Source organism: Lepidochelys kempii, chromosome 7, assembly GCF_965140285.1.
Source record: "Lepidochelys kempii isolate rLepKem1 chromosome 7, rLepKem1.hap1, whole genome shotgun sequence".
Lineage (NCBI taxonomy): Eukaryota > Metazoa > Chordata > Testudines > Cheloniidae > Lepidochelys > Lepidochelys kempii.
The window spans coordinates 39,151,006-39,172,064 of NC_136386.1; the positions used below are offsets into that span (position 1 = coordinate 39,151,006).

At 41.5% G+C, this 21,059-nt stretch overlaps 1 protein-coding gene across 8 annotated transcripts in view; it reads right to left on the reverse strand.

Annotated features, from left to right (window-relative positions):
* The window catches only part of ATG7 (autophagy related 7), a 271,180-nt gene extending 252,277 nt beyond the window's left edge, over positions 1-18,903 (reverse strand). For 5 of the 8 annotated variants that reach the window (XM_073352299.1, XM_073352298.1, XM_073352300.2 and 2 more), the window contains exons 1-6: positions 12,131-12,219; positions 11,407-11,602; positions 10,776-10,830; positions 8,525-8,642; positions 7,415-7,492; positions 3,092-3,208 (exon numbers count right to left, since the gene is read on the reverse strand). In XM_073352299.1, the coding sequence (XP_073208400.1) occupies positions 3,092-3,208; positions 7,415-7,492; positions 8,525-8,642; positions 10,776-10,830; positions 11,407-11,584 (546 nt within the window). In that variant the 5' untranslated portion in view covers positions 11,585-11,602; positions 12,131-12,219. Of the gene's footprint in view, positions 1-3,091; positions 3,209-7,414; positions 7,493-8,524; positions 8,643-10,775; positions 10,831-11,406; positions 11,603-11,949; positions 12,060-12,130; positions 12,220-12,638; positions 12,691-18,824 lie in introns of those variants that run through there. The other 3 variants (XM_073352294.2, XM_073352295.2, XM_073352293.2) reach the window with 3 other exon arrangements.
* Positions 18,904-21,059: the final 2,156 nt, after the last annotated feature.

A 21,059-nucleotide genomic window follows, 5' to 3' on the forward strand; every position in this document is an offset into this window, starting at 1 on the left:
CCTGACATCTACACTTTAACTGTACCATTGACTACCATCCCACATAAACTATGTTTTTTTGAGAGAAACAGTCTTTAGTCCTCCATTCTGTTTAAAAAGGAAGTATGAATAACCACAAAAATTAAACTCTCTTTCCTACTTTCAAAATACTCAACTGTTATTAGAGAGACAAGGTGGTTGAGGCAATATCTTTTATAGACCAACTGCTGTTGGTGAGAGAAATAAGCTGTAGCTCAAAAGCTTGTCTCTTTCACCAACAATAGCATGACCAATAAAAGATAATACCTCACCCACCTTGTCTCTCTAATATCCCTGGACCAAGACGGCTACAACAACACCACTACATACAAAAACTGTTATTATCCAAATTGCTATAGTAAAAGTAACCAATTCTTCTAATGCTCATTAGTAACCACCTAGAACATTCCTGTAAGACTACATCTAAACCATTTCTAGAGGTGTATTTTAACTGTATTCCACTGTTAGATGATAAAATGCTTTGTGTAGTACGTTTGCGCTGTTGTACCAAGCTTCTCTCCCACATACCTCGCTATGGGGCTCAGCTTCCCACCAATTTCTAGTGGCATTAAAAGCACTTCACGGTTCAACACTAACTCACTCCAGTTAAAACAAAGGGTACAACTGAGTAACTCTACCATTTCTTTCTACCTTAGTAGCACAGAACTAACAGACTCATTCTCCCCTCAGGAGTTCCTACTTGCCCTCTGTCTCATAACCTAGTTCCCTTCTTCCCTGCACAGTCATGTGTTAACATTTTTTGCCGTACTTCTACAAATAATCCAGGCATATCTTTTAAACCAACATTTTCCTGAACTAGAAGGATGATGATGATGATTTATTTCCAATGAGAATGCTTTACACCAGCAGTACTCAAACTATGGGGCGTTTGAGAAGCATGGGAATGTGTCAAGGGAGGTGAGAGCTGTGGGGTGGGTTTTTTTGGTTAAGAGCTCTGGCTGTCAGCCCCAGGTGGCTGGCGCTTGTGCAGAACAGCTGTGCACACCCGGAAAGTCGGGATAAAGGGGAAAGTTGGAGCCCCACCGCATTAGAACTGACAGCCAGAACCCTGCCACCTGGGTTCGGGCTCTCCCCCTATTTCCCACCATCCCTCAGCGGGAGGCAACCCCAGGCTCAAGCTCTCCTTCCCACCCCCCATGTGGGGGAGGCAGCGCTCTGGCTATCTGCCCTGGAGTGGCAACAGCAGCAGAACAGAAGTAAGGGTGGCAATGAGGCGCTAATATCACTGTTCACATTGCCACCCTTACTTCTGGGCTGCTGCTGGTGTGGCGCTGCCTTCAGAACTAGGTGCCCAGCCAGCAGCCACTACTGTCTGCTCTGCCTTCAGAGCTGGGTGGAGGTATATGTACTTGGGAGAGAGGGGGCGTAAATGACTACAGACACAAAAAAGGGGGGCTCGATCAAATAAGTTTGAGAACCACTGCTTTAGATTATCCTATCACCGTATTTTCAATCAAAAGAAAAAATTGAAAGGTGCAGTCTCACCTTGAGCCATCAATGAAAAGGGCTCCACCACAGTCCACACACTAAGATGAAACAGTACCATTTAAAAATACATGTTCAATTTACAAAATTCAGGTAAGACCCTTTTTAGTACAAAGGGCTTACGGTATCCTCAATATGCTCCTACAATGTCAATCTTCGTCTTTCACTATAAGATGCTCCATCTACAATCATTTTAGTCAGAATAATAAAATAATTGTTTAGCTTTTTTTTTGTAGAATTTGAAACAGTTATTAAAGACATAACTCTAAAGAAAACTGATTTAAAATCAATGTTATTACATAATTGGATTCCTGTGAACTTTCAGTTTCTAACCAAGAAGCCTGAAGCTGTTGCCAAACAGTCACCCTATTTTTTAAACTGTTTTCCTGAGACCATTCCTCTGCATGTCTACACTTTCTAATCCAGTGCAACAGCTTTTTCTTTGCTACCGCCTTCTTGTCTCAAGTTTGACCTCTAGTTCATCAGTCAAATGTTTCTGCTGATGACAGAATCTTGCTATCACACCAGCCTCCTTTTCTGTCAGATAAATCATCATCCACAATACCCTCAACCACATTCTTCTTTCCAGGATAGCCATGATGTTCTCTAGACTCAAAAGTTATTAATATATATTATTTGTACTGCAGTAGTACCCAGTCATGCCCCATTGTGCTAAGTAGTGTGCAAACACAAAAAACATTCACTGCCCTGAAGAGTTAATATTTTCAATAAAGACAACACACAAAAGGAGAGAGCAAGATAAATTTCTCTTAAGGCTGACCAAGTCCCTCCCCAGGCTCTGTATTCCCACCAGGCTAACAACTAGAGCTAGTTGGGAATTTTTTGATGAAACATTTTTTCATTGGAAAATGCCAAATCTGTATAAACCAAAACCACTGTGGAAAAACATTGGTTTCAATGAACTGCCTATTTTTAAAAAAAATTGAATTTTTTTTTAAATTGCCCCGTTTTGACATTTTAAAAACCGTTTTTTGATTCTTCTTTAGAATTTTACATTAATTTGTAGTAAAAAAGTACAAACACATTTTGAAATGGTCAAAGTTGAAACAAAATATTTCAAAATCATGAACATGTTTCAACCGACTTGCTAGAAATACAAAAAAATTTTAGATCTTGTGAAAATTTTGACTTTTTTTTTCCCCCCTAGTATGTAGTGGGGAACTTCTTCAGAATCTCAAAAGTTCTCATAAGATGGGGAAACTATTTCTTTATCAGCTCTATTAACAGCCTACTCTCCCAGACCACACTGTTTCTGAAATGCTTAAAAATCTTTTGTACATTCAATATTCTGTCCAAAGATACCAACATGAGCCCAGTCATGATTTATACTCAACCTCTTCACCTAACTGGATTGTTGCAAGAGGCAATAAAACATCAAAATGAGAATTTTATAATGTAAAAAAGAAATAAAAGTATAAAATCAATAACTCAGACAAACTAGCTACACCACTTAAAACTCACCAAGTTCAAGGACAAACTATGTAGTTTTACAAGCAATAAAGAAGATTGATCAGTACTAAAGATTTGACAGTGGGTGTTTGAGTACCTGAGTTGGAGAGAACCTTTCACCTAGGCAGACTGCCTGCTGAACAATAGGTATGCCATCAGGGAAGCAGAGAGCAGGGTAGCAAAACCAGTAATAGAAGCGATACTTTTTTAAATCCTAGAGGAAAAAAAATATATATGCACATGTTAGAAGACAAATAATTACTAACCCAACTAGCCACTTAAAAACTGAGTGATTATAGCACTCCCAGTTACAGCTATGGCCATGATCCTGCAAACACTTAAGCAGGTCTTTAACTTTGCTCATGCAGACCCATTGGAGTAAAGTTAAGAATGTGTGTAAGTAGTTTGCAGACTAGGGGACCATGAGAGTTGTGTCAAGGAATTACACAATAGGAAACTGAGTTAATTCCATTTTTTTATTATTAAATATACTTTTTAATTTCTTGGCAAATATAGCAATGCAGCCCCAGATCCCAAGAGGCCTCCTGGAATTTTGCAACAAGGCCTCAGATGCACGCCACACAGGGCGGGACAGCAGCCCCAACCCTGCCACAGCAGCCCAGACCTGACCACGCCGAGCAGCCGGGAACCTAGACCCTGCCATGCAGCCTTTTAGCATACAGCTGAGCTGGGCTGTAGCTGTGTGCTACTTGGGCCACACGCAGCCCATGGGCCACTGGTTGAGAACCGCTGCATGAGAGGTTCCCAATCTGTGTTCCATGGACTGCTGCAAGTTTGTGAAGCAGTTACTTACTGGTGGTCCATGGATAGATGGTTGGTCACATGAGGCTGGCTCTCTTTTTTTCTTGTTACTAAATTGCATTAAAATACAGCCAAACATACAAGAAATAACATCCTAATATTACTTTTCAATGTAAACAATTGCTGCAGTTGCCAGATATATGTTGTGTAAGGATTTCCACACAAATCAAGATTGGAAGGAGAGGTTGTATTCAAGAGAGACACTATAAAATATTTCAGAATCCCTGCACTAGACATAACTTACTCCACTTCTACTGTTAAACTGATTTTATTGGACAGCACCATAATGCAGTTAAACTATAAAGCTACACAAATCAGTTTTGCATATTCCAACTGTTTTTGTTTCTATTTTTGAGCAAAGCTAGAGTTTTAAATATGCCACATTATCATACATATGGTTAGGGTTTTTTTTGTTTTTATTTTTTTTTACTTAAATAGACCAGATGGATGAAAGCTTTTAAAATGGTCAGCACAAATGTGTGACTAATGTGGAGTACAGCCCAGTTACAAATCACCCTCGATTTACCTCTGAACTTTTCTCTCTCCTTCTTCGTGTTAATTCCATCAACTGGGGTCCTCTCAACAAGCCCTCTCCCACCAAAGTGCTCTGTTTAATGCCATATCCTCCATCTTACCACATGCCAACATGTCTTCCTTTACGACATCCCACCACTTTTTCTTGGGTTGGCTTCTCTGTCTTTTTCCTTCCATCTTGATCTGTTGGTCTCTCTTACCAACATAGCTGCGCTTTACATGACCAAAACATCTGAGTCTGCATATCCTCATTTTTTTATCCCAAAGGCTGTCAAAAGTGACAACTCTGTACAAACAGTTGTCATGAATAAACATGGTGAACTTTTCCTTATTTAAATATTCCCTTATAGCACAGACAGGCATTAAGTGAAAGCAAGCACCGTTTATGAGATCATTATCTCTGCACAGTTTTAATTTGACCTGATCTTTAAAAGATCAAATAATTTGTGCTCTAGGATATCTTTATTAAAAAGGCCATGGTTTTCTGTAATCTATACAGTGGTATCTATAGTAAATTAAGAGATTATTATATTTGAAACAGAGATACACCCACACAGATCCATTCTCTCTCTCTCAGACACACACACACACACACACACACAAAGTATACGGAAACTTGATTAAACGCATAATTCAGCTTTTATATTGGGAATCTGTAAATCTTTTAATCAGAAAGAGCAGTTTAATATATTAACGTCTCATGACATTTAATTGATACCAGTATTTTGTATATTTTTTTCATATAAGGAAAGGTTCTAACATAAAATAATCTCTTTCTGAGTTATGCCAAACATATGGAAGGTAAAAGTATCAGACTTAAAAATTAAACATTATAACACTTCTATTTTTTAGCTATAGTGAAGAAAGTTCCTTGAAGTCCAATGAAACACAGGCAACCAGATATTTTAGAATGTATGTACTTGTAATCTGAGAAATACACCCACAACAAATTTTTTATAGTTATAAAATAAAGGAAACTATGGCCATAATCCGCAAAAACATGCACACAGGTCTAACTTCAATAGGACTATATCTGTCCTTTAAATTCAGTGCATGTGTATATGTTTTCAGGAGTGGTATATTTGCACATGCTTAGTTAGTTAGGTGAGAGAAAGCACAAAAGGCAAGGAGAAGGTGCAGCAAGCAGTAAACTTAACCTAGACATATAAGGCTAACTGGAACTGTTAAAGATACTTGGTTGAGATTTTCACAGCAGACTAGAGGATTTAGGAACACAGCTCCCATTAACTTCAATGGGAGTTGCATGGCTAAAACTTAGTTGGCTTTGAAAACGTCAACCTATATTTATAATTACAACCATTTTCTCATTTTCCTCTACATCAGAAGAGGAACATTTGTACCCAACTTAGTGAAGGAAGCTTAGTCTAGTCATCTAAACATTGTAACACATAGGATACTTGCAATGAAACATTCAATTTCCATCAGATCAACTCACCCTTCAAAGGTAGGCAAATGGAGTACAGTGAAACTTACTTTGCGCAAACCCTGGTGCAGTTTCCAGAAAGGTTCTGTCTGCTTTGAACGGACAATAAGTATCCTGTCCCATTTATTGCTTTAGGTGTAGATTTTTGGCCGGCTGCTCTTCATCAACATTTTCCATTACTGTGCAGTGTGCTGTGCATCAGCGAACAGCTGCTTTTGACCCCAGCAGTGGCTACATTTCAGTTCTGCAGTGTGGTGTCACAAAAGTGACACCACAGTTAAGGTTGTGCCAAATTTTCAATTTCGTAGCAATGTCAAAGTTATTTAAAAATTGTGTGTTTTGAATTGTAGAATTAATTTGAATACTCTGAAGGGCAGGAGTGGGGAGAAAAGAGAAGGGAAAAATCATCCAGAGTTTAGTTAAATCTATTCCAAAAACCACTATGTGATAAAAAAAATTCTGGACTGTCCTACCGTTTCTTCAAATCCCTTTTAAATATAAAACCAAGCAGTCTAAGGTGTAGTGCATGTAATTCTTTAGTATGTGTTGTCCAGACCAATGTTTGTTAAAACTTTTAACTTACTGGACCTGAGCAATGTTGAATCAGAAGACCTTTCTAAATTAACGGACTGTGGGACAGTCACACATGCCCATCTGTTGATGCAAGAGAGTAGGAGATGGCCATTAAGGTTTTGCAAGTGCAGGTTGATTAAAGTTAGCGTGGGTATTGCTTTTCATTATTTGTATTTCTGTATTCATGTATTTCTGCAGTACTGGAGGCTACGGTGGGTGCTTGGGGTGTTCTAATGCAACCTTCACTGTTACTAAGCAAAGTTTGTGTTTGTATGTGGGTTGTGAATTATTTTGGGATCCTTTGGGTTGAAAGGCAAAAGAAGAATATAAACTTGTTGTTATGCAGTATTTAACTGAATGCATAGGCACCAACACTGCGCTGAGCACCCACTGGTAGCCTCCCTATCAGCTCCCTGACCTTCAGCGCCTCCTGCCCACCTGCAGGCCCCGCAAAACAGAGCCTCCCCCTCCCCGCCACTAACAGCTGTTTCGCAGAACGCAGGAGGCTCTGGGGAGGAGGAGCAAGTACGCAGCGCACTCAGGGAAGGGGGTGGAGCAGCGGCGGGAAGAGGTGGAGTAGGAGTGGAACATTGGGGGAAAAGAGGTGGAGTGGGGGAAAGGCCTGGATCAGAGCTGGGGGTCGAGCACCCCTTGGCACTTCGAAACGTTGGTGCCCGTGACTGAATGAGCTATACTATGATAAGAGTGCTTGTACCCGTGATGAAAGAGTTGAGCAATATTCTTTTAGCACTTATTCTCATCTTCCCATCTCTCCAGCAAATTTATTGCTCAGGGAATAAGTGAATCAAGCCTGCAGGTTCTTTGATCAGTCTTGACTTTTATTGTGCTCACTTGACCCAGGAGTTTAATTGCCATTATTTATTTTTATATATGGAATCCAAGAATCCTTTACATTTGTAGAGAAGCACATGAATGTACAAAATGCAGTCTGGTAACTACAGTAGTTATATTACTACTTTTCACTGACATGGTTCATTATTATTTGTGTTTCACTATTCAGAGTATGGAATAAATTGCATTACTTACTGCGAAAGTCAGAAGCAGGAATTTGTTCAAGAGCATGGGGTTTTCAAGGGCAGTCCCCGATTTTATCGTCTCCCATATCTGTCAGTGGACCAAAAAAAATCACAAAAAAGAAGCATATGGAGAGATTCATTCACCTTTCCTTCTTCCATATATGTTAAAAGCTCAAACTAATCATAGACAAGACATGTAGGGCTATAAGGGACTTCAAGAGGTCATCTACTCCACCCCCTTGTGCCAAGGCAGGATTAAGTAATATTCTCAGTAATTTAGGCAAGACTTTTCCCTACTTAATTCAGCCCATGCTCTAATAAATGCTCACCCCATAAGCAGGCATTTCAACAAAGCTCTGGTTTGTCCTGGCGTCTTGGGAATTACAAATGACAGTTCTACTCTTATAGGCTTTACATTTCACTTTCATTCTGCCAGGTAAGGATCAGAAGCACAGAGCTCATCCAGAACTACGTCTCCCATATGACAGACACAGCCTATACCAGCAGATATCTAGGCTTAAATTTTGAAGGTTTTACATAATTTCACATAAAAATGATAACAATTAACATGTTTTTCCTACAGCAACAGCCCCTCATATGGATGAATCATAACCAACACAGCAGCTTTGGGTTGGTTTGTTCTCCTAGATCTCTCATCCTTGCGATATGTAGGGTACTGAAACTGACAAAAATCCCAGTGGCAGGATCACAAGAACAAAAAAGTCTAGAAGTGCAGACAGGTGGCATGCTGCGCAGAGTTAAACAAACCCAAATGTAGCCAATTAGTTCATTTTTGCATTCATTTATTGTATATTGTGTGATGTTATGATTATTCATATATCGGGGTCCTCAAACTGGGGGTCGGGATCCTTAAGGGGGTCACAAGGTTATTACATGGGGGGGGGGGTGTCGCTGAGCGGCACTCAGCATGGAGGTTACTGAGAACCATCATCTCACTGTTGCTGTCCAGAGGTGATCAGAAGCAAGCAGAAGACACTAAACTGCTTCCTCCAAAAGCAACTGTATCCCAAAGCAGGGGTTAGATGGGTCAGTGGGGGATGGTCACTAGCTTTCCCCAAATCCTATTTTCTCTGTAAATGTATTTAATTGTTAACCTCACCTCATTTGCTGCTTTTTCCAAAAGTGACTTCTTATCACAGGATTTGAAAGATTCAAAAGTGTTGGTGTTATATAACATTCCGACAGCAGGACAGCAGTGTGCTGGGGTGGCAGCATTCCTAGACAGGAGACAATGACACTCTTGGAACCACATACTAACATTTTTGCCAGAGCTTTCATTAACAGTAACTAATGGGAGCTCTCACATTAAGCTCCAAGGATGCAGAGTTTTCCAAGCAGAGTGGTGACTATATACATCACAATGAGGCAGAAGGTGAGTCAAGGACAGTTCCACTTAAAATGCTTGTAGGCAGTTACAAAAATGTGCTTGCATTCAGGGACAAAAGAGACATGCAACTCAGTAATTATTAGGATGACTTGATCAACTGAAGGCTTAGAAATGCAGAGGACACCTCATGACACAATGACAAATGCCACTGTGGTATTGGAGATAGGAAAGAGCCGGAAAATATTAGTTTTATACTTCTGACAAAGATTATGAAGATAGACAGTCTCGTGTGTACGGTTTGACCTACCTCAATGAATTCCTCGCAACTTTTCAAAAGCATATGAGAATTCTGCCTTTTAAGAGTATTCCCCAAATACTCCATTAAGTGTTTATAGCCTTTAAATTTAAATTTAGAAATTTTTGTGCTGTACTTCAGATCCCTAATAGAGATGGAGACGTTTTGCCCTGATTCAGCAAAGCACATGCTTTAGTGCTTTATCGAATGGGAATCAGTTTAAGCATCTGATTAAGTGTATTGCTCACTGAGGGTCTTTTTAAATAAAATTACTACTATTATTCATAAAAGCCCGCAAGACATTCCTTGCTTGCTGCATTTTCCACATCATGGCAGTTACTCACTTATCTCTAGAAGGTGCAAGGAGGTTCAAATATCATAGAATCATAGAATATCAGGGTTGGAAGGGACCTCAGGAAGTCATCTAGTCCAACCCCCTGCTCAAAGCAGGACCAATCCCCAACTAAATCATCCCAGCCAGGGCTTTGTCAAGCCTGACCTTAAAAACTTCTAAGGAAGGAGATTCCACCACCTCCCTAGGTAACGCATTCCAGTGTTTCACCACCCTCCTGGTGAAAAAGTTTTTCCGAATATCCAACTTATGTCACATCATAATGTAAATTTTCCATGAGCATTATGATTTTCAGTGAAGAGCCCCTTGGGGAATCTCTGGGATAAATACATCTTTTTTAAAAAATCAATTTTCTTTTAAACTAAAAAAAAAAAAAAAAAAAAGGTGATTCAGTTAAGAGTGGTACATTAAAAATAAAGATATCCCAAAGTGAACATAAAACAACATAGTACTAATGTTGAACAGTTAAAGTCAGAAAATCCACAGGTTCTGTTATCTATAGCAACATTAACTAGACAATGCTCCTTATATATATTAGTGTGTTTTATTCAATTTCTTTACTGGTAAAATTTGTGGTTTAGTAAATTAGGCTGCAATACTGCAAATAATTTATGCTTGCTTCATTCAATGGATGTGAATAGTTCAATGACTTCCATGAGATTGTTTACATGTGTAAAGTTGCAGTGTTTGTAGGACCAAGGCCTTAATGATTATCAGAAAAGATAAATTATAAATATACAGGACATGCAACTTCTGTAGAATTTAAAGCCAAAAAGAGACCATTTTGATCATGTAGTCTGAATTCCTGCATAAAACAGGTAGGAGAATTATTCCACCCAGTAATTCCCGCAGTAGAATTCTTCCTCACTGCATAAGTGAACATTTGGTTGTTGTAATATTGCCATAAGAAATTAAAATAGCCCTGATATCAAGTTACAAGTTTGTTGGGTTCACTCCCTCTGGGGCACTTGGCATTGGCCACTATCAGTAGATAGGATACTGGGCTGGATAGACCTTTGGTCTGACCCAGTATGGCCATTCTTATGTACATACAATTTTTGTTCTCCACAATTTTCTTCAGTTCCCGATGTTAAAACAGTGTTTTCTGAGATGATTTTGTTGTGTTTCAATGTGACATTTACAATCTCCTGCAGACAAACAGTTCCAGCGGTAGCTCCTATCTTTTCAAAGTCATTAGTGAGGACAATTGTGAAAATCAAATTGAGATATCAAAATGTGGGTAGATCCTCATTAAAATTCTGCTAATACTCTTAGAAGATGCACACCAAGCATATTCATAAGTGATTTGTAAATTAGGCGTAGCTATATTACCCCCCCCCTTTTTTTTAAGCTGCAAAATCACATAAAGTACTTACACATCAAAGGCACTAAACTCCAATGTTAAACGAGCTGGTAGACCAAAAGGATCACCTGGACAAAAACAAAGTTTCTTTTAAACAACAGCAGCAGCAACTATATCACAGTAAAAACAACAGACCAAATATCAGAGGGGTAGCCGTGTTAGTCTGGATCTGTGAAAGCACCAAAGAGTCCTGTGGTACCTTATAGACTAACAGATGTATTGGAGCATAAGCTTTCTTCGGTGAATACCCACTTCTTGCATCTGAAAAAGTGTGTAAGTGGGTATTCACTGAAGAAAGCTTATGCTCCAATACATCTGTTAGTGTATAAGGTGCCACAGGACTCTTTGCCGCTTTCACAGACCAAATATAGTTTCCTGAACCAAGGGTAAAATCCTGCTCCCATTGAAATAAATATGAATAGAATAAGAATCTCTAGTTTTTCATATAGCCACAGATTTTTTTATATATACACACTCACATATATATACACACACACACCCCTCATATCTTTTTTCTGTGTCTTATTATGACTGTGGAATATTTTGTACATGTACTACAAATTCTTATAAACAGAAATATAATTAAACAAAAGACAACGGGAGAAAATCTGGTATGCCTAATAAAAAGTTCAGTTTTTACCTACCATTATAGTAGTAGCCTTTGATACCTTTCGGAGTCTCATCTAATCTATACTCATTGAGTTTCTTCTGTGTCAGCTCATGCCAGAATCCCGCATCCAAGGCACTGGTGAAGGGAACAAACTGTAGCTTTGGGATTCCAGGTTCCAGAGGATTATGTGCCTCACTACCAGCAGTTGCCATTATTTTATACAATTAAAGCTGTTAAAAACAGACAAAAATTCTGTGAGAAGAGTCATTCCTGATAGCTACTTATAGAGCTGATTATGTTGGCTTTGGAGGTTTAACAGTGTTTTGTTTTTCAAAACCTACAGATGTCATTTACAACAAACACACAAAATGACAAAATCTTTAGTATACTAGCCAAGCCCTCTCTCTATGTAAGAAGCGAGAATTTCATTTGCGGAAGAGAGGACACACGCACACCCACCCACACCCCTTCTGTAAATTAAGTTCTCGCTTCTTCGGGAACATTTTTTCTTCAACATGCTCATTCAGTGCCAGAGAGACGCAAAGACAAAACTGGTCTAACTAAACCTAATAAACACCGGATTCAAGGGTGGCCAAAGCACACTCCAGAAACCACATGTGGCCCAGTAGCCAGCGCCGGCCTTGTCTGCGCGCCCGCCCAGGGCACCGTGCACAGGCGGTTGGGGGGCTCCCTCTACAGACTGTCAGAACAACAGACACCCCCCGCCCAGCCCGGCTCCGCCCCTCAGCCCTGTTCACCTCCGCCGCGGTCCGCCACCATCCCCCGCGCCGCCTGCCCCTCCGACCGCTCCACCTCCGAGTCCGCCCAGCTCCTCCCCCAGGCCCCCTCGGCCACCATCCCCTGCTCCGCCTCCTGCCCAACTCCTCCCGCAGCCCCGGTCCGCCAGCACCGCCCGCCTGTCTCGCCTCCCCCCGCCTCTACCTGCCCCAACTCCTCCCCACATCCTCCGCTCCGCCCCGCCCCCATCAGCCCCGTCCGCCATCACCGCGCCCCGCTCCGCCCCCAGCCCAGCTCCACCCCGAGCCTCGCCCGGGGCGCCATCTTAGGCAAGGTCGGCCCAACGTATTTAAACAATTGGCCTGTTTTCCGCAGCTTAGCACCCATGCGAGCAGCAGCCCCTTTCTTCCATTTGCTTCTGCTGTTACCATGCGTGAATGTGCTCGAGTCAGCTAGAGACGGGTCTAGCGCCAACAAAATCCAAGAGATGGGTGCCAGAAGGGAAGGTGGAATAAGAACAAAAATCACCTGGCAAGTAAAGAGCCAGCCTGCAGCCGACTGAAGTGTCCCTCTCCGCGCTCAGCCTCGCTTCAAAGCGTTTGGCCACCCTGATAATCAACATAGCTGTGAAGTGTTGCTAAAAAGCCAGTTCTGAAACAAATTTGATTTGGATGGGGAAGAAACACTCCCTACCTTTCATTAATGTATTTCAACATTTTGTCTTAAATGAGTGAAATTAGCAAAACCTACAAATAGCAAGTCTGAAAAAAAGCTTGGTGTCCACCCTTTATTCATTTGTGAATAAAACAATCAGTTCCGAAAAATATTTTGCTGACTGCTATAATGGAAGACTTATCAAATTGGAGTTATACCATACAACCAGGGATGTTTACATTTTAGAAGGCCTTTATCCACTTTTATTTGGCACAAACTTAAAATTTTGTAAAAATGAACTTTCAAAAAAAGCAAACACTAATGTTTTCAGAATTTTACACTAATCTCCCTGAAAACAATGCTTAGTCAGCAAATAAACATTTCCCCCCCTAAATCTAAAACAAAGTTTACAGCACTAAGAATCTCAAAGTGAAGCAATTTTAGAGGGAAAGGAATGTAAATCTGACTTTATTAACTTTCATATTCTAAACTGAGGGAAATGTATATTCTCAACTAAGAGCTCAAATAATGACAATTTGATTATTAATAGGCTTTCATTTGCAATCATGGTATATATAGCATAGGTGAAGACGTACTTATAACAATCAACTTTTAAAACTGACATCTCTTTAGCCTGCTGCTGGGTATCAACCTGAAATCTAATCTAGACCAAAAAATAAAGTAGTATGCCATCCATTGAGCCAGTGTTTGTGATTTTACACTCATACCAACTTATTTTTACATATTTTTCTTTCCCCCGTTTTAACCCAAAAGCCCCACATCAAGAAGAAGGGAAACTGATAGCAGAATATACAGAGTTAAAGGTGAAAATGATTGTATATTAAGCTGTTGTCAAATGCACATCGTAAACAGACTGCAAAAAAAATTTGGTTTTATTCTTTCACTCATTGTAATTTAACAAGTGTGTAAAATATTTACAGGCAGAAGTGCAATTTTGAGATTGATAGTGTCCCTTTAAATGCTGAGATAAAGTGGATGTGGTAATATAATCTCACCCACCTTGTCTCTAATATTGTGGGACCAACATGGTTACAACAACACTGCATCAGTGCTGGGTTTACAATGGTGCCAGTGGTTCCATGGAGCTGGGCTCATGCTCAGAAGGGGCCCTGGCCTACTCTGCTTGCACTGCGCCGTGAGACCCCGTTCCTTTCCCTGCCCACCACTTGGTCCTCTGAGGGCTCCTCTCTGCCCCCTGGCCTCACCCCCCTGCTCCTCTCGGCCCCCTGGCTGGACCCAGTGCACCCCAGCTCCAGGCAGTCTCTGCTTCCCACCACCTGTGGGGCCCCATCTGTCTTCCCAGAGCTGAGCCACCTGGGACTGGTGCAGAAGCCTGGCCAGTCTCAGCCAGGTGGAGGGGACGGGACAGTGTGGGGGACTTGGCTGGGCCCCTCCAGGCAAGGTGTCTTGACTGATTGCACCACTCCTGAAGGGATGGAGCAATTCCTAGCCCCGGGGCCAGCCCTGGCTGTGCTGCCGGCTCAGCCCAGCAGATACAATCACCTCCCAGAAGAGCCAGTGAGTGCAGCCAGGAGAGAGGGTTTGGGGGAGTGGGTCTCTGGGAGGTCTGGGGGGGGGAGTGTTAGGCTGTGAGGGGGTGGGAAAGATCTGTGTGTGTTGGGGCACTAGGGAGTAGGGGTTCTGTGGGGGCGCTGGGCCATTGTGGTGGGGCCGTGGGCAGGGGAGCATTGGGCATGGGTGGTGTGCAGGGCCCTGTGCATTTGTGTGTGGGGAATCTGGGGGGGCGCTGGGCATCGGGAGTCAGAGGGTGTTGTGCAGGGCGGCTATATGGCGTGACATGGGCCTACCCCAGAGGGGAAGGAGTAGGCTGGCAGCACAGGGCCGGGCAGGCCACTGTGTGTCTGGCAACTGCTGGGTGGAGTGGGGCCACCCCTGCCATGCCATGCCCCATTACCCCGGCTGGCCCCTCGCTCTGGGGACTGACCTCCCCGCGCCATGCTTCATTGCCTCCATGGGGGCCCACAAATATGTTTGGCGCCAGGCCCACAAAAGTTTAATCCGGCCCTGCACTGCATACGAACTTTAAAGGCAGTCAGCTATCCCACTGCCCCAGTTCTTTCTAGCTACAGTGCAATATTAACTGCCTATGACTATAGAGTTGATCAAGAAACAGAATTTTCCTCCTGCTGTAAGGAATTTTGACATTTCCAAATTAGCTTCCATTATAAATCATAATGGAAATTGAAAGTATCAAATTAAAAATCCCAAGCAGTTAAGAATTGTAAATGTTGAAATGAAAAACATAATTTTGTTTTTAAACATTGACTTGAAATAAAAATATTCATTTTCATTCTCCTGATTGGAAAAATCAGAAAATTGTCAAAATCAACACTTTCTGAATAGAAAATGTTTTGTGCGAAAAATTTCAGCTAGTTCTACCTACTGTTAAGGAAAAGTTAGCACATGTGACTCCATTTTGGTTTGGGGCCCACCATTGTTTAAATGCCAGCACATCATACACCAGGAGGAGTAATCCTTAGATATCGAATCCCTGTGAAAATCCTCCTCCTTGTCTCCAGCCTGCCTTGACTCCCAGTATCTGGTTTTTGTCAGTCTCTAACTCCCTGTCTCTTGGCCTTGATGTGAGGCCTCCCATCCTGATAATAAAAGTTACTGATGCATAGCTTTAGGACCATGCTGTGTAATTAACATATTGGTATAGCACGAGGAATGCACCAAGCAGGGATAGGTGGTAGATAAGACAAGGGTTTGTTTATTGGCTAAGGTTTCCGATGCACGAGGGCAACATGCTTTGCTAAAAGGTATATAACCTTTGTATAATTTGCATTCAGGGTCCCCTCCTGGCTAGCAGGGGGGCACCACGCTCGAGCGTAATAAACTTAGTGTCTTTTGGGAACTCTGCAGTTGTGGACTTTGTTTCTGTGCCTCAGCCTAGATTCGAACTGTGCGTGACCTATCAGGTATAATTCGCAGCACTGCTGTGCGTGTCCTATCAGGTATAATTCGCAGCATTTGTGTGCGTGTCCTATCAGGTGTAATTCGTAGCGCTTATGTGCGTGTCCTACCAGGTGTAATTCGTAGCACTTGTGTGTGTGTCCTACCGGGTGTAATTCGTAGCACTTGTGTGCGTGTCCTACCAGGTGTAATTCGTAACACTATGACCAATTGTTGCATTTATATCACCTCCACAGTAGTCACTATTTTCAGATTTATTGTGAGTTCTTCTAAGTCCTACTTCCATCTGGATCCCATCTAAATTGTACTTTTATGGCCTAATTTTCTTTCTTCTGTTTTTACAGCTTTTCTAGGCATATCATTTTATTACTATTTTTGTAGGTTTTTTTCCATTATAAAGAGGACCTGAAAAATGCACTCACTACTAGAAAATGGTCATCCTCCCCTGCTGAAAATAGGAGCCGAAGCCACCCAATTTCTGAAGAATTTAAACTTTTATTTAAAAAGGTTGTGAAAGATGACCTTCCAGACACCAAATGTAAACAGGCGTTATGTTGTCTTCCTGAGTCTTCAGGCAGAGAGTGCCTCTGTTGCTGCTCACAGATTTGCCAAGCAGTGACATGAAATTAACTAGACTCTGGTCTGTCTTCCAGCTATTATTCAGAACTCTGGTGAAAACAACTGAACTGTAAAAATAATATCAGTTTTATTTCCTTGCTGCTACATGGGAAAACTATGAGCAGCAGCAAAACAGGTGTTGAGGAGGAAAGCAAAAAAGAGGGTGGGCATGGGGTAGAGCAGAGACCTCTTTCTTTTCCATTCCACTGCAGTGGAATAATTTCTGTAATAAAAGTAGCATTATCACATTCAGTCACAGTAAAGAACCAGCGCTGCTTGAAGCACAACATAGCAGAACTAATAAAGGTTACTCCCTATATGACATTTCTAATTTATAAATGCAGGGTAATTCTTTCTATATTAGCCAACTGGGATACAGAAGGAAAACTTGAGATGTGTGCGTATCATGGACCCTTAAGAATCTGTGTAATAAATGTAAGTGTTATAAATACTGAGTTTTGGCACATTCTGCAGATAAGACATCACCTTACATTTGTAGGAACAATAACCAGAATATCATTCTTAATTTAAGAGCAGAAAACAATTGAGGAATGTAGCTAGGTGGTGTGGCTCCCCACCGCCCCGGATAGGGTCAAGCCCCTCCAGACACCAGAGTGGGCGGAGCCAGGAAGCTCTGAGCCCGCCCCTCAGAGGGACTGGTGGCGACCCAGAAGTAGAAAGGCGGGCCCTCAGAGCTCACTAGAGGACCAGCCTCGGGGGAGGCCAGACATAGCCAGGCTAGCCCGCGGCTGGGAAAATTCTGCGGCCCCAGGTCCACGCTAAGACTGGCCGGACCTGCCCTGTGCCAGCTATCCGGTGGAGTTGCCGGACCTGCCCTGCGCCAGCTATCTGGGGGAGTTGCCGGACCTGCCCTGCGCCAGCTATCTGGGGGAGTTGCCGGACCTGCCGCTAGTCCCCTGCCCCGAGGAACCTATGGTTCTGGACCCCCTGGAGAACACCACTGTGATCCAGGTACCAGAAGGAGGGGAGTTAGGAAGTAGCCCGGGGACAGCCGACCCTAGTCTGGCTGTAACTCTGCCAGAACCCATGTCAGTGTGTTGCGGTCAGGATCCCTACTGACCCAGCAGCGGGTCGTTTGCTGCTGCTCGGGCCCCGGGCTGGGATGCAATGGAGTGGGCGGGCCTGCGTCCCCCCTGCCACCCACAACTTGTGGGTGGTAGTCTCCCGCTCTTCCAGGTCCTTGGAGGCCTGGGCTAATGCACATGCTTGTTGCTCAGCCCCTGCCTGAGGGCCTGAGTTATTGACTATTTGTTGCCCCTCCCTGACCCAGGGCCTGGGCCTGTTAACACTGAACTATTTGCTCAGCCCCGGCCTGAGGGCTTGAGCTACTGACTGTTGGGTACTTCCCCCTGACTCAAGGCCCGGGCCTATGGTGCTCGTTCCAGTTACCGCAAGGGCTGCTGAGGGAGACTCCGGTGGCCGGACAAATTCCCCCAAAGTCAACTGTGTGTAGCGAGCTGGTGTGGCTCCCCGCCGCCCCGGAGAGGGTCAAGCCCCAGCTTAGCCCCTTTACAAGGAAGAATATTCATAGCTTTGCTGTACCCCAGAACCAGATCTCCCCACAATTTCAATTTCTTATGTTTGCCATTTCTCCTGATGTCTACCACTATTGGCACTAAAATGCAAATATCAAAGCTATAACCCATGAAATCATAAAGAACAGTGTGGAGTATTTGAATACATAGGGAGGTTTTTTAAGTTGTGTGTTCCATCTTTAACAGTTTAGGTAAATTAAACAAAATCATTGTAATACAAGTTAATGAAACCACAAAAAAATAAGAAAGATATAAAACAGACATTACTTTTAAAAAAATATATTTTATAAATCTCAGAAATTACTTTACAACCATGATAACTGAGTTTGCTTTTATTTCAAAATCATCAGCACTCAACCCACCTAATGCCACATCCTGCCACTGTCAAAAGCACTTATTCATATCTTTTTGTATCAAAACTTCCTTTCATCAAATTAATACCTCACTATTTTCTAAGTAGTTTTATGAGCTCTCTTCCATTTAAGTTGTGTACCAACAGTGCAAAAAGCTTATAATCAAAATACCAAATAGAAAAATCTTTAGATCCCCAATTAAATTGAAATAAATATTTTTAATGAAAACATAGCAATAATTAAGAGATTAAGGGCAGATTTTTAAAAGTATACAAGCACTGTTGGTTTCCATGGGAGTTAGGCACCTAAGTAATTTTAAAAATCTAGCCCTAAGTTTAAGAAGCACTCTTCTTTTTCTTCCAAAAATGACACTTTGATTATACAGTATATTCTCACAGGGCCATATTGTGTCACTGATTTTTCACAAAACTCCCAATGACTTATGTGAACAGATCAATGATCCTCGTCCAACACCATCTCCCTACAACACTGCAAGAAGATGCTCTGTAGTTTTGTTATATCACATCTTTGTTCAGATTGAACAATTTTCTAGTTTGTGGACCCCATAAACTCACGGGTGCTGACAGCAACAGAAAGGCTTCTGTAAGATTCTGAGTTCTTCTCCCCTTCAGTAGCTGGTCTGGAAAGGCAGTTCCTTCTCCAGGAGAATTTCTGAAATCTAACAGAGCTAGATTCAGAAAACCACAGCTACACTTTTCTTTGCGCAACATCTGTCTCGTGCAAAGTCCTTCCGGTCTGTATCATGCACTCAGTTATTCTATTATTTCTAAATACAGCAAAGATGTAACACTAAATCGTATCTTCCTGTAAAATCATGCAATCCCCTTCTGACCCATTGAGGTCAGATTCAGCATCAGATGTGATTTCTGCCAGGGTTTCAAACATTATGTTCAGAGTATGTATACAATCTCTCTCTCTCTCTCTCTTTCTCATATATATACATGCACGCACACAGTTTACTCTTTACAACTGTTCTTCCTTACTTGTTAGTAAGTTTTGAGGGGCATCCTTCTATTTGGTTTTGATTTTTTTCTCATTTCAGATTGAGAAAGCTGCATCATTCTATTTATAGTGCTCCACACTATATTAATTTTGTGAAAACATATAGGACTGGTTTCAGAGTAGCAGCCGTGTTAGTCTGTATTCGCAGAAAGAAAAGGAGTACTTGTGCCATCTTAGAGACTAACAAATTTATCTGAGCATAAGCTTTCGTGAGCTACAGCTCACTTCATTGGATGCATTCCAATGAAGTGAGCTGTAGCTCACGAAAGCTTATGCTCAAATAAATTTGTTAGTCTCTAAGGTGCCACAAGTACTCCTTTTCTTTTTACATATAGGACTGTATCATTGCATTTATGTATTTTTAGGAACAGCTGGATTTTTTGGTACCATGGATAAGTCTTATTTAATAGCGTCTCAAATCATTTACTGTTATACAGCAAGGTTTAATATCTATATATCTATATCTTATTTTTAGATATTCTAATTTTGTTAGAATGTGGGTTTTCTATCATACTATGGAATTATCACTATCAAGACAGCTTTACTTGATTTTGCATGGTGTACCATAGTGTCTATCTGAATGATTTTTTTTTTTTGGCCTATCCCATCCTTTGAAAACCTAGATATGTCTTGGGCACATGGTTACCAGACATGTATATTTTGCTAATGTCATATATTTATGCCAAACACTATTACTTGTGATTTGTCAATCTCTGTGCAGCAAATATCAGAACAGAGACATCTAGTGGATGGTGCATACACGTACTGGGAAACTCTTTTAAAGAAATAATATTAAACAACCTCTGAAATGTCCCAAAAAAGTTTATTTTAAGAATATCCCAAATAAAGCAACCAGGCATCAAGACTTTTAAAAAAATAAATTCAGGTTTAATTCCTTAACACTCCAATTCAGCAAGGTACTTGAAGTAAAAAGGCCTATTCCCATGCTTGAAATTAGGCACACGTTAAGTACCTTGCTGAATCAGTCTAAGAATGGCTCATCCTATAGATGTTCTACAGTAATAAGCAAGCATTAGTTTACTCAGCCTAGTAGTAATAATAATACATCTGTGCTCGAGTACTTATTCCTCCAGATACGGATGGATACAATTTAATAGGATGGTACAAGCAATAACATTGAAAGTAATTCATTTAAGCAACATACAAAGCCTCTGCAAGACATTCCTTTCCACCTTGACTTGTGTTATTAACAACTCCTTTTAAAGAAATGCAAATAGTTTTCTTAAAGGGCCTTCAGAATCAATCCTCTGAAAAGTTTTTTAATAAGTTATAAACCGAATAGAGATACAAACTGAAGTTTTCCACAGAAATTTATAGCATACTGAAAAATGGAAATTTACCTATTTAAGGTCTTTTCTACATTCATGACATAATTAAATTGACTTCCCAACCACTACATCCTCTGCAACTAAAGATGTTTGATTACAGCCACCAGATGATCCAAACACTTCTCCAGTTAAAAAGCTAGTATTTTGACAAGGTGCTGAAGTCTTGTGTGTTTACAGGAACACCACTGGTAGACCATATGTATAAGACACACTCAGCTTTAAAGTCAGATTTTGTAAAGAATCCAATTTATCTGTTATTAGAATCATAGAATATCAGGGTTGGAAAGGACCTCAGGAGGTCATCTAGTCCAACCCCTTGCTCAAAGCAAGGCCAATCCCCAATTTTTGCCCCAGATCCCTAAATGGCCCCCTCAAGGATTGAGCTCACAATCCTGGGTTTAGCAGGCTAATGCTCAAACCACTGAGCTATCCCTCCCC